The 13,797-nt window shown below is 40.2% G+C and overlaps 1 protein-coding gene across 5 annotated transcripts in view; it reads left to right on the top strand.

The window, feature by feature from the left end:
- inpp5b (inositol polyphosphate-5-phosphatase B) overlaps positions 1 to 7,499 on the top strand; it is a 135,423-nt gene extending 127,924 nt beyond the window's left edge. For all 5 annotated transcript variants that reach the window (XM_055656076.1, XM_055656072.1, XM_055656073.1 and 2 more), the window contains 2 exons: positions 432 to 543; positions 2,933 to 7,499. In XM_055656076.1, coding sequence (XP_055512051.1) covers positions 432 to 543; positions 2,933 to 3,057 — 237 coding nt within the window. In that variant the 3' untranslated portion in view covers positions 3,058 to 7,499. The remainder of the gene's footprint in view (positions 1 to 431; positions 544 to 2,932) is intronic.
- Positions 7,500 to 13,797: the final 6,298 nt, after the last annotated feature.

Here is a 13,797-nt window from a genome sequence, read left to right as displayed (position 1 = left end):
GTGCTGATCTCATCTCCCATCCTTCACAATGATATATGTGGGATAGAAGGAATGCAGTGAATGTTTGCCAGATTAATTCCTGGTGCAATATGTTTGACCAGTGAGTAGCGATGAAGCAGGCTGGGCCTGGACTTCTTGAAGTTAGAAAAGTGAGGAGTACTTTACTATGTTTTTTAATGTTAGGTGTGTTATATAAATGATTTTTGTTGATGTATTCCTCTTGTTTGCGTAAACCCAACAAGAACAAAAAGACCCAACATTGTATATGTCCATTCCCTCTGTAGATGCTGTCTGGCCTGCTGAATTCTTCCAACACTGTGTTTTGCTCAATATGCCAGCATCTGCAGTCCTTTGTGTGTCCAAGGATTTTTGTTAATCAATTTGGTAACTTCCATCCACCCTTGTACATCCACTTGTTTCTCTTTACATAGGTTGTTCTCATGCTACCTCAATGCCATAGGAATGTGTTCAATTGTTTAATGGCTTTCCTTCGAGAACTTCTGAAGCATGCGAGTTCCAACAACCTTGATGTCTGTACACTTGGTAAGCTTAATTTTGCTGTTTTTCTTGGGAAATTTTAGGTAACAATAAAAACAAAGATTAACTGCAGAATTCCATGTTGAAAGCCAGATGGATTTGTTGGCCTCAAACTTGATATTTTTGGTTAAAATAGCTGAAGATGAATGGTGAGGCTGAGAAGCCCTGCTAATTTGTCTTCAAGTCACATTTCCATGAGGCAGCAGAGGTCCCAGGGAATTATAATTAAGAGTGGCGCTCAGGTAATTGAGGAAGTGAGCAAGTTGAATCTTGGGGAGTTAACAAGCTGGGAAGGTCAAACAATCAGGTAATTGGGTCAGGAGAGGTAATGAAATCTAGCAGAAAAACGCTACCACGTACGGCTGTGATTTTTGGCCATCTTACTCAGAGTCCCCCTCTGCTCATCAGGTGCTGAGGATTTTTCCCATCAATGAAAAATAAGTTATTAGTGTTTAAAAATGTTTGCGATTCTCTCTCCTGTCAATCATGCCATGAAGGCCACGCCCCTTCTGGTGGGAGGGACTATAGAACCTGGAAGTGTGGGCGTGGCTCAGTATCTGCAAGAAGGGGGAGAGGTCATGACTCTCTGTCTTTAGTGGCCTTGCACCCTGCTAGAAATGGTATGAAACTGCATTTGAATTTGTTGGCCTTGCACCCTGCTTGAAGTGGTAAGAAACTGCACTTGAATTTGGTGGCCTTGTACACTGCTTGAAGTGGTAAGAAACCCACTTGAATTTGGTGGCCCTGAACCCTGCTTGAAGTGGTATGACACTGCACTAGAATTTGGTGGCCTTGCACCCTGCTTGAAGTGGCAGGAAACTGCACTTAAATTTGGTGGCCTTGCACCCTGCTTGAAGAGGTATGAAACTACACTTGAATTTGGTGGCCTTGCACCTTGCTTGAAGTGGCATTTCAAGGAATAGCCGCGAGTCAACTGCCAGCCCACCAGCCTTGAGTGAGTGAGCTGCCAGCACACCAGGCTTGAGTGACTGAACCGCCAGCCCAAGAATCCATTTGGGCTGTAATGTCCATACTAGCCCTTCTGGAAACCAGTCCCTTCAGCCCACAACTCCCATACTAGCGCTCCAGAAAGCCCCACCCCCCACCACACTGGCCACCAATACTGGAATTGGTGGTGTGGTAGAATATTGCGTTGGGGGATCAGCCCTCCCGTGTGAAGCTGGGTCCCACTTTAGTTATTTAATGTAAATTACACTCTTGGGTAATTATAGGCTAAGTCCTGGTGTTAATCCATCTGTTCAATATAAAGTGAAAATGATTTCAGTGCTGGGCGCTGAGTTGAGTACATAGTATTTCAGTGCTCAATGCATTTGGCCATTTTACAAATGAAACATGGGTATAACAGCTGAAGTTTCAGGTCAGTTCTCAGCAATTCGGGAACAGCAGAGAAAAATAGTGCTGACATTTCAGGGTGACAATCTTTCATCAGAACCAAAATGGTCAAAACCTGTTTAAAAATGACAACTGTGTTCCTTTCCATGGATGCTGTCTGACCTGCTGAGTATTTTCAGCAGTATCTTCCCAACATTATCTACACATCAGTTTCAAAACTAATCAATAGAGTGTTTAATAATTGTTTGTCAAAGGCTCCTTGCTTTTATTCACCTGAGGATTACGGATAAATCTGGCAGGATGCAAGAAAAAATGAATTGGGAATGAGGAGTCTGTCATCTAATCCCTCACACCTGCTCCACTCCTTCCCATGGCTCTTCCAGATACTAGCCCAGCAAACCACCTCTGATTTTCAATGTTGTTAACTTTCCTAATTAGTATATATATATATATCCCTCCATTCAGATTAGAAAACACTGAGACCCATATTCTGAACAGGATTAAGCTGTGTTTCACTATTTAAATAAGATTTATTTTTCACACAGTCACATGGAGAATGTGCAAACTCCATGGCAGACAGCCTCGTAGATCGCGATTGAACCCGGGTCACTGGAGCTGAGGAGCAGCAGCTCCACCAACTATGCCACTGTGCCCTTTTATAAAGAACTTTGCGTCTTCTTGCTTAGCCTTTGGTTGAATTTAAGAAACGGATCCTCAACATGTTCAGCTTTACTTTAAGGCCCGTTAGTTGATGAATCAAACTTATTATTTTATTTTCATAGCTGTTGTATTTTTTTTATTGTACAGTGACCAATACAGAGAGAGTATACACAATTTGGGTTGTTCCAGAATACCGACTGTTGAGATGTTATAATTAAATCATTTTTGAATGTGGTCTAATGCATTGGATTCAAACAATTATTTCGTAAATGTATAGATTTATAATTTTTTTAAATGGTGATTGAAGCATCCACGTAGTATCACCAATGAGAATTACAGCCAATAATTTAAGATATAAACATCACTCTTTGTTTCTCTACAGCGAGCATCTTCGCAGCATTATTGCTGAGACCACCTCCCACTCTAGTGGGTCAATATGAGCCAGTCGTTAATAAGAAGGCAGCACAGCTATTCATTTCACAATTACTTACTCTGCAGGATGGTTAACTAAAGTACTTTAACCCGCCAACATAGTTTATTTTATAGAGTTCAATAAAATTGTACAATTTCCAGACAAGAGTATTTTTTTATGAAGTTCAGGTAATGTAGAGCAGTGCAAATATTTTGTTATTTAGAACGTAAATTCAGATTTTTGTATTGTACCTTACTGTTGGTGTTCAGAGCAGGAGAGATTCTCCCCACCTCCATTTTGTCAAAGTGCAGTGGAATGTTATTAATGTCACATCTTGTCATGCATTAAGTGCAGGGCACTGATGGTTCTGTATGCAAACAGTTGCTTCCTGTTGACAAGTGAAATCAGAGATTACTCCATGCTCACTTTAACCGGGCAAAAAATGTTTTCGATTTTTCATCAAAGTGGCTTTTGAAACTGTATTTTGCACAATAGCTCTGAGTTTAAGCACAGACTGGATAGACCAAATAAATGGAAGTGGCCTGCATCATAAATTTTCACACATTTTGTGAAATGGAAAGATTGTAAAGGGCCACAATAAATGTTAACTTGTCAAAAATTTGCCTGCAATTAATCTAATCCCAAAACATTAGAAAAAACAGAAGCAAATTGGAATCAAACAATTACACCTGGAATTAACATATTACAGGAGTGTGGAGACAGGCAAATCAAGTTAATTCAGCAATTATAGTTGCTATCTTTTGGAGTTAATATAATGATAGTGAAGTATACCTGTCATTATATTACTTTATCATGGTAGCAAAAACTGATTTGTGTACAAATCATTTCCTCTTTTAAGCCAAGCGAATAAAAAATAATCATCACAAGAATTATGGATAGGTGTGATCACCAGATATTATTTGAAATGTTTTGAACCAATAATAACAATTATGAACTTGATAAAATCTTTACTTATCGTAGTTTGATCAGATAATGTTCACTGTGAAACATTTTGCTAGAGCAGGATTTTGGCATACATTTTTAAACCTTTAGACCTTTCATTTTGGATAAACTAGCAATGAATTAATACAAAATTATGTTGAACATTTAAAAAATATTTTAATTGCTGTTTCAGGTAAAATACGTTTCAATACCCAATATTAAATCTTCTCGGATGACTGTTTTGTCTTTGACTAAGATTATTTTGGCTTTCAGTATTGTACTTTGACAAATTGTAATTAGAATGAGTTGCAATGATTTCTTTTTCCCCCGTTGAGATTAGACTTGAATCACATGTTTTATAATCTCAGTTCACCGTAATGGAACTTGTGAAGTCTCTTTTACCCTATTGTATATTATTTCTCGCACCAGTTACAGAAATGGCTTCAGTCCACATGACAAACTGAGCTTGCTGTTTTTATTTACTGATACATTCCATTTGTTTTACACAGTGTACAAAGCTTTAGATTAGTGATCATCTTGTAATGAGTAGATATTGATGTTAGATTAAACTCAAGAAATCCTCAAAGACTGCGCTCGCCTTTCCTCTTCTGCCTATGTTTGCAATGAAGGTATCACAGTAAGTCACGAGTACCTACGACCTACCTACGACCTCATGACGACCATGCTGCGAGTACGAGTCAAGGGCAAACTTGGCAGAGGTCGTGAATTAGGTCGTGAAAGTGGGACAAGCCCTTTATTAAAATCTCCATCTTTAACAAAGCATTTGGGCACCTCTTCTACCACCTTCTGTATCAATTCAGTGTCCAATTATTTCTGATTGTACTGAAATAAAATGTCCTAAAACATTTTTCTATGATTAAAATCCAACATAAATTAAACAGTAGACATGTTTTGGTGATCTCGATTTGGCATCCTTTGCATTGGCAAGGACTAGGAACTATTTCACCGAGCACTTGAAATCGGTCCGCCAAGGCCTACTGAATCACCCCATTTCTAACCATTTTAACTCCCCTTCCCATATTGGAGTTGCTGTCCTGGACCTCCTCCTTTTCCAGAGTGAAGCCACTAGCAAACAGGAGGAACAGCACCTCATATTCCACTTGGGTAGCTTACAACCCAATGGTATGAACATTGAATTCTTCAATATTAGGTAATTAACCAAATCTTCCCCCTCTTTTTTCTTTCCCCATTGCTTCTGCCCCCCCCTTCACACTGCCATTCCCTTCCACCCATATTGCTTCCTCTGGTCTCACTTTCCACACCACGTCTTTTCTCAGTCTTTTATCTCCTTTTCATTTCAGGCCTTTATCCACCTTTTCCCAATCAACCCCTCTCACCTTCATGCACCTTTCTCTTGCCTGAATTTGTCCTGCCCCCACCTCTCTTCACACACCCCCCCACCTAGAATCAGTCTGAAGAAAGGTCCCAACGTTACCCATCCATGTTCTCACACTGTCTGACCTGCTGAGTTTGTGTTTTAAAAACAATTAAAAGGTTGTTTAATCACTGTTTAACCAAATGTTATTGCAGAATTAATCTTTAGCTTCACATCTAATAGATAATTCCATTAGGACACAGACTATTTATCTTTTATAATTGTAACCCACTGGCAGCTCCCTGCTTATTGAAATGTTTGATGATTTTTTAAGTTACATTTCATGTTTGTGATGCCACTAATCTTTCTTTGTCCTACTGACCATCTTTGACAGTTTTAACAGTTTTATGCATTACTCACAGGGCTATCTCCCGACCCTGCCTCCAATTTGCCAGCATTCCACCTCACTTTCTCTCAGCACTAACCATAGTCTCACTTCCTCTAATCTTAACATTATGCCTTTACAAGTGCTTCTTTTATTTTTCTGTTGTTAAAGTCAGTTCCCAATAATTTTATGGGCTTTTTCTTTCTTTGAAATTAAGAAGTTAAACCTAATCAATCCCAGTATTCATTTGTACCTTTCATTAATCCTTTCAATATCACAATAAATGCATTGTAATTGTGGCACGCTGGAATTTGACCTACATCTGTTAACCATAGCTGTCATTGTCTTAGAAATTGTAATGAAACATTCTGTTGCTAATAATATCATGCATACATGGCCCATTGCTGCATTCTTCAAATCATTCACTAAACAATATTTGACACAAGAACAACAAGGAGGAGATATTTGATCAAAGAGGCTGTAGAGCATTTTGAAGATAGAGGGATTGAGAGTTTTAGGAAAGCAGTTATTTAGACCCTTCAAAGCAGAGCTTTAGACCCATTGCACCCAAAGGATTGCCAGGTATTGGTTGAGTAATTAAAATCAAGTGACAAGAATTGGAGGAGCACAGATACTTGGGACGTTTGTGGGACTTTGGGAGATTACAGATAGGGACATGTGATTTGAAGAGTGAGAATTTTCAACTTAATGTAATGTGACCTGTCCAGATCAATAATTGTTAATATTGAATTAATGTAATGTCTCCATGTTAATAAAGCAATGTTTCATTGTCAGACCTGTTATCAACATCTTGAATTAACCAGAAAAATATGTATATATGGTGGCTTTCAAATGAGCTACAGAGAGTATTGATATATTACTGCATAATAACATAAATATTTATCTTGAGGTGCAGAAAGTGAAGTAAAACATTGTGGAAATAATGGGAAGAAAAATAAACCTTGCATAAAATGAGGTTTACATGAAAACATTCTTGGCCTATCTGGCAAGTTTCTGTGTCTCTACACCCCATCAATGTAATGCGTAAATTCATTCACATAACAACTGGCATGATTGATCCCAATCTTTGGCATACAATCTTGGACCAGATAGAGTATGTTAATATGTATCGCAAGAAGGGTCTCGACCCAAAACATCACCCATTCCTTCTCTCCAGAGATGCTGCCTGTCCCGCTGAGTATCGCCAGCATTTTGTGTCTTATCTTTGGTGTAGGCAGAATCTGCAGTACCTTCCTACACAATATGTATCTCAGCCTTGTCAATGCAGGACATAGCTTTTTTAAAGTGACACGTATGAAAAATAAACCTGCAGTTTAGAGATGTTGAATGAGGATTTACAGGGCATTCCAACACTGCTTCCAGTAATGGCAGAGTATCTGGGTCATGAGATCTCATTGATGGTGTACAGTAGCACAGTATTTAATCTTCAAAGGAAACCTCTGCATTTTGTAGGAGAAATCATGTCACCCACTCTCCAAGTTTGAAGGAGTGAAGCTGGTGATTAAAGCATGCCATTAAAGACAGCATAAACTAAATTCTTGAAAGACACTTCAGCAACAAAATTGTTAGAGAGGAACAGTATTTTTCCTACTATTGCTTAGAGATTTTTGTTTAGCCAACTGCTGAAAATCAGGATGGTTTATAGCAAATGGGTGATTGTACATGAGATAGTGCTCTATAACATTGGACAATGAACCAAAACAGTGTTTCATACTCCATGATATGATGTAAACTGTTGCATTCATATGTACGGAATTTAATTTAAAAATATTTATACATTGGTGGAGATCTTTGTTAATGTTCAAATCGTACAAATTGTCAGTGCACAATTCAAATAAACATGATTTAATATACTCTACTGTGTTCTTTGCTGCAAAAAAATGCTTTTGTTCCCTTCTCCCAAATATGAACAATGCCAGTTTTTACTGCAAACAATTTTTTTTATTTCCATGCAGTCCCCTCATCTCCCTTCGATCACCTGTCATTTAATTGAGCGACTTTTTATGATACTAGATCTTTCATTTTCACAGCAGACTGTCAGCTCCATGGTAAATCTTTGCTGCAGTGTCCAGCAGTCAGAGTTTCAGAGAATAGGTTTCAGGAGGGATGACCAAATCTGTCACTGAGCATGAGACCCTGTTCAAAATGTCGCAGGATTCTGGTACATCATCGTTTCTTGGATTCTGTGCGAGTTAAATGTGGCACAAGATCCAAAACCTCGCTGATTCAGTGGGAACTGGACTGTGAATTATTTTTAATTACTTTCCTGTTTAATGCTTTTAATTTATATTTTTAAGTAGACTTTTTTGTCATTCTTTTTAATTACATATTGACAAACATTGAGAGTCAACATTCAGATTGTTTTCGTACATCCATCCACCAAGAGCAGGCACGTGAATGGCCAGCAGGGGGACTCCCAAGTCTAGACATGGCTGTACTTGTACCAATTGTATTGATACAAACTGCATCTTGAATGCCCTATTATTTCTGATCAGCTCGGAACAAGAATATTACACATTTTAAATGGAGTTTAAATGATCATAGATCTTCACAGGACTCTTTGCTGTGTATATAAACATGCATATGGGGCACGATATGAAATAATATTGGTGTTTGTATCTAACTGTTAAACTGAACAAAAAGTGAAATTGGAATGAGTGATCAAAAGCATGATTTTTAAGGGGCATCTTAACATCTGAGGGTTAAGATGTTCAGGAAAAGATTTCCAGAGCTCATGATACAGACAGCCTATGGTAAAGTCGCCAATCATGAAGTGAAGCAGGACATAAGCAACTGCAGGTGCTGAAATCTTGAGCAAAACACAAAGTGCCAGAGGAATTCAGTGGGTCAGGCAGCATCTGTAGAGGGAATGGACAGATGATGTTTTGGGTCGGGAATCATCTTCAGTTGACATTTTGAGTTGGGACCGTTCAGACTGGATGAAAAAAATGATTTAACAGAGGATATAAAATTCATTATATGACCATAAGGTTATTTTTTTCTAACTTTTGTGAAGATATTTTCATTTTTGAGTAAACTAATATATCAGTAATAAACCAATAAAAGAGTTGAACAAAACTGCTTTACCTGGGCTGAGAATGTAAAACTTGGTATCACAAGGAGGAACTGGCACAGATTGTTCAGATTTGGGAAGACTTAGTAAAGTCATGAGGGAGACAGGATTAGTAGGATATTAGGTTGGGTTACATAAAGAAGGGTAGGAGGAGGCTTCTTTGGGCTAAATGAACAATATTTGTTCTGGAAAACCCATTGCCAACTTCAAAGGTATCTGACAAGATTCACTGGAAAGATGTAGATATAAATGGACAACTTGCATGTTCTGTTGCATCAAATTTTACTTGGGACATAGGCTCAAGTTATTGGGCACTCCACACATTTGCACTAATAAATGCAGTGGCAAAATTGGGAACGCTGGCATGATTAAATGGAGAGAGGAATAATTGATAGATGATAACGTCAAGATGTGTATGGGAGGAATAGAGGAGGTGTGCCAGAATTGTGCAGCCTGGAAAAAGGGAGGAGTGATCACAGTGTTAGGGTAGGTTGAAGATTGAGAGAGGCTGGGAGAATAGAGCAGCAGTTGTTTTGGGAGGGGCACAGGAATGGAGGTGGGTATTTCACTTGTCAATAGCTTCTCAAATGGACAATGTGGTCCAGGTGACACTGGAATGACCCACAAGGAGGCTTGCACAGAAATCACATCATCACTTGTTTCTGGCACAGAAATCACATCAATCACAAAAGTAACATCACATGATTTAACCTGGCACAATTTACTCCAGATGAAATGAATTTTCAATCACATAGCTCTGATTAAACAAGCCCCATGATCCTAGGTACATCAGTTTCAGACATTTAAAAAAAAATAGGGCTGTTAAAACCCTTCAACATTTCCTGAAATCCGTTCAACAACTTTATGCCTGTGATGCTGCGGCAACAAGATATTAATTGTATCTGCACCTCACCACACTTGTTGATACAACAATAAACTCTATTTGACTTGACACTCTCTGTTAACATTCAAAGGCCATATGAGAGATTGGCTTCCCGAATACCATTTGGGATATCCAAGTGGATCCACTACTCCCAACTTTGTCAGGAACCAAGGGTTATCTGGAAGCTTGGGCTAGAATCTCTACTTGGTAAGTAAATGTGCGTTCATGTTTGTAATTCACTGTGCTTGATGTCAACTATGATGACGCAAGTCCATCCTGAAAAGCAATTTTCTATGTTCCGTGGATGAGTGTATCAGGAATTTCTGAATTTATTTTGATTAATTCAGAATTCTGAAAATAATTGTGTAGTTGTGCTCACATTGTTGAAAAATGAGTGTTTAGAAGGTTCAGTGGCTCGAAGAATGATGCAGCACCAAAAGGTGCATTTCTTAATACGATTCACAATTAGTTTCAGTTATCTGCTCTCTCCTCAGGGCCATCATTTCTAACCCTTCAATATTTATGCACTTCTCTATTGAAAGTTACTGATGAACCACTTGCTACCACCTCGCAGACAGTGTATTTCCAGATCACTATCTTAAAAAACTCCTCTTTTCTCCCATAATACCTCTGTTGCCTTAAGTTTCTGTGCTGCAGTTACAAGCATTTGTCTCTGGAATCAGTTTCTTATTTGCTCCATAAAGATCCTTCTTGATTTCGAGCATGATTAGCAAATTTCACTTTAACCTTAACCATTTTCCAGTAACTCTGTGTAAAAGAAGTCCTGGAGATCAGATGCGACTCCACTTACTCCCTTATACATCCTCTCTTTGGAAATTGCCATCTTTTCTGAAGTGTTGTTTCCACAAATAAACATACTACTGTGAATGTGTCGAACATAATATTTTATAAAGGTTTAACACAACATCTTTGCTTCTGTATGCCATGTGTTAATTTATAAAGAAGCTATTTGATTTTTATTTAGTTTTTTTCAATTGTTGTACTATCTCCAAAAATGATCTAACCACGTTTTTTTATTAACAAATGTATACTTCACATTTCTCTGTGTTAAATTTCACATAGCTTATCAAAACCTTATCAAATACCTTGCTGAAGTCCACATAGGCCACGTTTACAGCTTTGCCCATGTCAACCTTTTTGGCTTACTTCTTCAAAAAAACTCGCAGGTTTGTGACACAACCTCCCACGTATAACACTCTGCTTACTATCCCTAATCAGCCCGTCTAAGAACATCTTATCCCTCCGAATCCTCTCTCATAACTTAGCTATCACAGATGTTAGGCTCATTGGTCTACAGTTTCCAGGCTATTCCTTGCAGACCTTCTAAGAAAGAGGCACAACATTAGCCTCCCTCCAGTCTTCTGTATCTAATGATGACATATATCTCAGCCAGGGACCCTGCAATTTCTTCTCTGGCCGCTGCGACGTCACATCTTCCCTTAGGGCCTCTCCGATCCACATCACTGGTACACAGACCAGAGGAAGACTTCAATCCACACCACAAACAATGACTGACTGCTGGATAACACAAGTACTCTGGGGTAAACTGGGGCCATTGGGGAAATGAGATACAGCTGGGTCCAATTAATAGTTATTTGACCAATTCACAGGAAACCTCGTCAGCCCTACCACTTGTCAACCCAGTGGTTCCAGCCAGGTGTCGAAGGAGAAAGGAGCATAGCAAAAGGAGAGAGAGTAGAGGATCACTTGTTAACTGTGTTTCTGTTTTTCCAGGCTCAGGGAAGACTGAGCCACCCAAACAAACCTTAGACAGTCCGCACTTCCTCTTGAGGTCAGGGGAAGATGTTGGGATGAATACCAAGTTGCCTGTGCCTCCTCACTGACGATGAGGGACTGTGTCCTTGAGTAGACCTGGACCAATAGACATTATTGTTTGACATTGGAAATAAAACCTATTGTGATAGTTCACCTTACTACGAGTGTAGTCATTGCTGATCTGGTGTAATGACTGACGCCACACACCAGTGTCCTCAGATATATCTGATCAGTCCCAGGAGATTTATATACCTTTGTACACCATGGGACATCCAGCACTTGCTTGACTGTAATGTGGATTGTCCTCAAGACATCTCCATTAACTTACCTAAGCTTCCCAGTTTTCATATCTTTCTCCGTGGTAAAAACAGAGGCTAAATACTTATTGCGGACCTGCCCATCCCTGACAGTTGCACACACAGATGGCCGCTTTGAAAGGCCCTATTCTCTCTCTAGTTACCCTCTTTCTCTTAATGTACATAAAATATTAGGATTTTCCTTAATATTATCTGGCAGAACTATCTCCTGCACGCTTTTTCGCCTCCTGATTTCCTTCTTTTATATGCTTCTTAATTTCCAAAACTCCTCCAAGGATAAACTTGATCCCAGCTGCCCATACCTGATCCATGCCTCCTTTTCCCTGACCAGAGCCTCAATTTATTTTGTTATTCAGGCTTCCTTTCTCCCTACCTACCTTGCCCTTCACCCTAGCCTGAACTCTTGTCATCACCCTTTTAAAAGCATCCCACTTTTGGAATGTTACTTTGCCCGCAAATAACCTGCTCCGATTAACTTTAGCAAGTTCCTGTCCAATACCTGTACCATCAAAATTGGCCTTGCCCCAATTCATAATTTTAACTTGTGGGCCCGCCCTGTCTTTATCCCAAATTATTTTAACGCTAATAGAACAGTGGTCACTGGTCCCAAAAAGCCCACCCATGAACACCAATCCCTTGTCCTTCCCAATTCCAAAGAGTAGCTCTAGCTCTACCCTCTCCCTTGTAGGGGCCTCTACATACCACCTGAGGAAACTTTCCTGAACGCATTTGAAAATTTCCACCCATTCTAATCCCTTGGCACTATGACAGTCTCAATTTATATTGGGAAAGTCAATATCGCCCACTATGCCAACTGTCTTGCAGCTGCCTGCAATCTCCTGGATATTTGTTCTTCTAATTTCCGTTGACTGTATAGGGCAGGGGTCGGCAACTTTGTTCTGCATTGGAGCCAGGACCCATGTCTGTGAGCGGGTGGCGGGTCACATCTATCGCTATTGTTAATAAATAATTAATGATAGTTTTTAAACATCGCGACAAAAATGTAACAAAAAGACAATTATCCCCGCGTCAAACTAAAACGCAACACTGGACGAAGCGGAATTCCTCACCGACTCCTCTGATGCTTCGCTTTCCTCCAGCCCGCCCGCCGCTGGGCTCCCGAGGAAACCGCTGGAGCAACCGCCTCGCCGAAGCCACTCTCAGCCCGCTTCAGTTTCACATATGTCGCACGGCACCGGGAGGGGAGGGGAGGGGGGCGGCACTTTCACTCCAAGTGGTCGGGAGAATGGAAGAGGAGGTGGGAGGGTAGGGACGGAGGGAGAGAGTGAGTCGACAGGTGTTGTGATATGGAATTGGCTGTGTGTGTGAGAACTACTCTCGGATAAGTGTTGTGTGTGTTTTGTGTTACGCCTGCGGGCCGGATGATTTTGGGTTACAGTCCGTGGGCCGTTGGTTGCCGACACCTGATTTAGGAGGTTATTGTACACTCCAAACAAGGTGATCATCCTCTTTTCATTTTTCAGCTCCACTTAAATAGACTCACTAGATGAACCGTCAGTAATGTCATCTTGGACTATGCCTGTGACAATCAATAAAGCAACTCTCCCTCCACTTTTACCCTCACCCCTGTGCCCTGGAACATTAAGCTGCCAATCCTGTCTCTCTCTCTCAGCCAGGTATCCAGACTGGCTGCAGCATCCCAATCACACGTACCTATCCACACCATGACTTCATCCGCCTTGCCCGTCAAGACATGTTGCATTAAAATAAATGCAATTCAATCCAACAGTACTTCCTCGCTAGACACAAAATGCTGGAGTAACTCAGCGGGCCAGACAGCATCTCTGGATAGAAGGAGTGGGAGACCTTTCGGGTTGAGACCCTTCTTCAGAAGAAGGGCTGAAGAAGGGTCTCAACCCGAAACGTTACCTATTCCTATCCAGAGATGCTGCCTGGCCCGCTGAGTTCCTCCAGCATTTTGTGTCTATCATTGGTTTAAACCAGCATCTGCAGTTCCTTCATATAGTACTTCCTCCCTCCCTGCCTTGCTCCTGTCCACTGACATTTCTTTCATCACCTTCCATACCGACTCCCAACCTGCCGCAGTCCTACATTGGATT

This window comes from Leucoraja erinacea, chromosome 26, assembly GCF_028641065.1.
Source record: "Leucoraja erinacea ecotype New England chromosome 26, Leri_hhj_1, whole genome shotgun sequence".
Taxonomy (NCBI): Eukaryota; Metazoa; Chordata; class Chondrichthyes; order Rajiformes; family Rajidae; genus Leucoraja; species Leucoraja erinaceus.
This window is presented reverse-complemented; position numbering and strand designations above follow the sequence as displayed.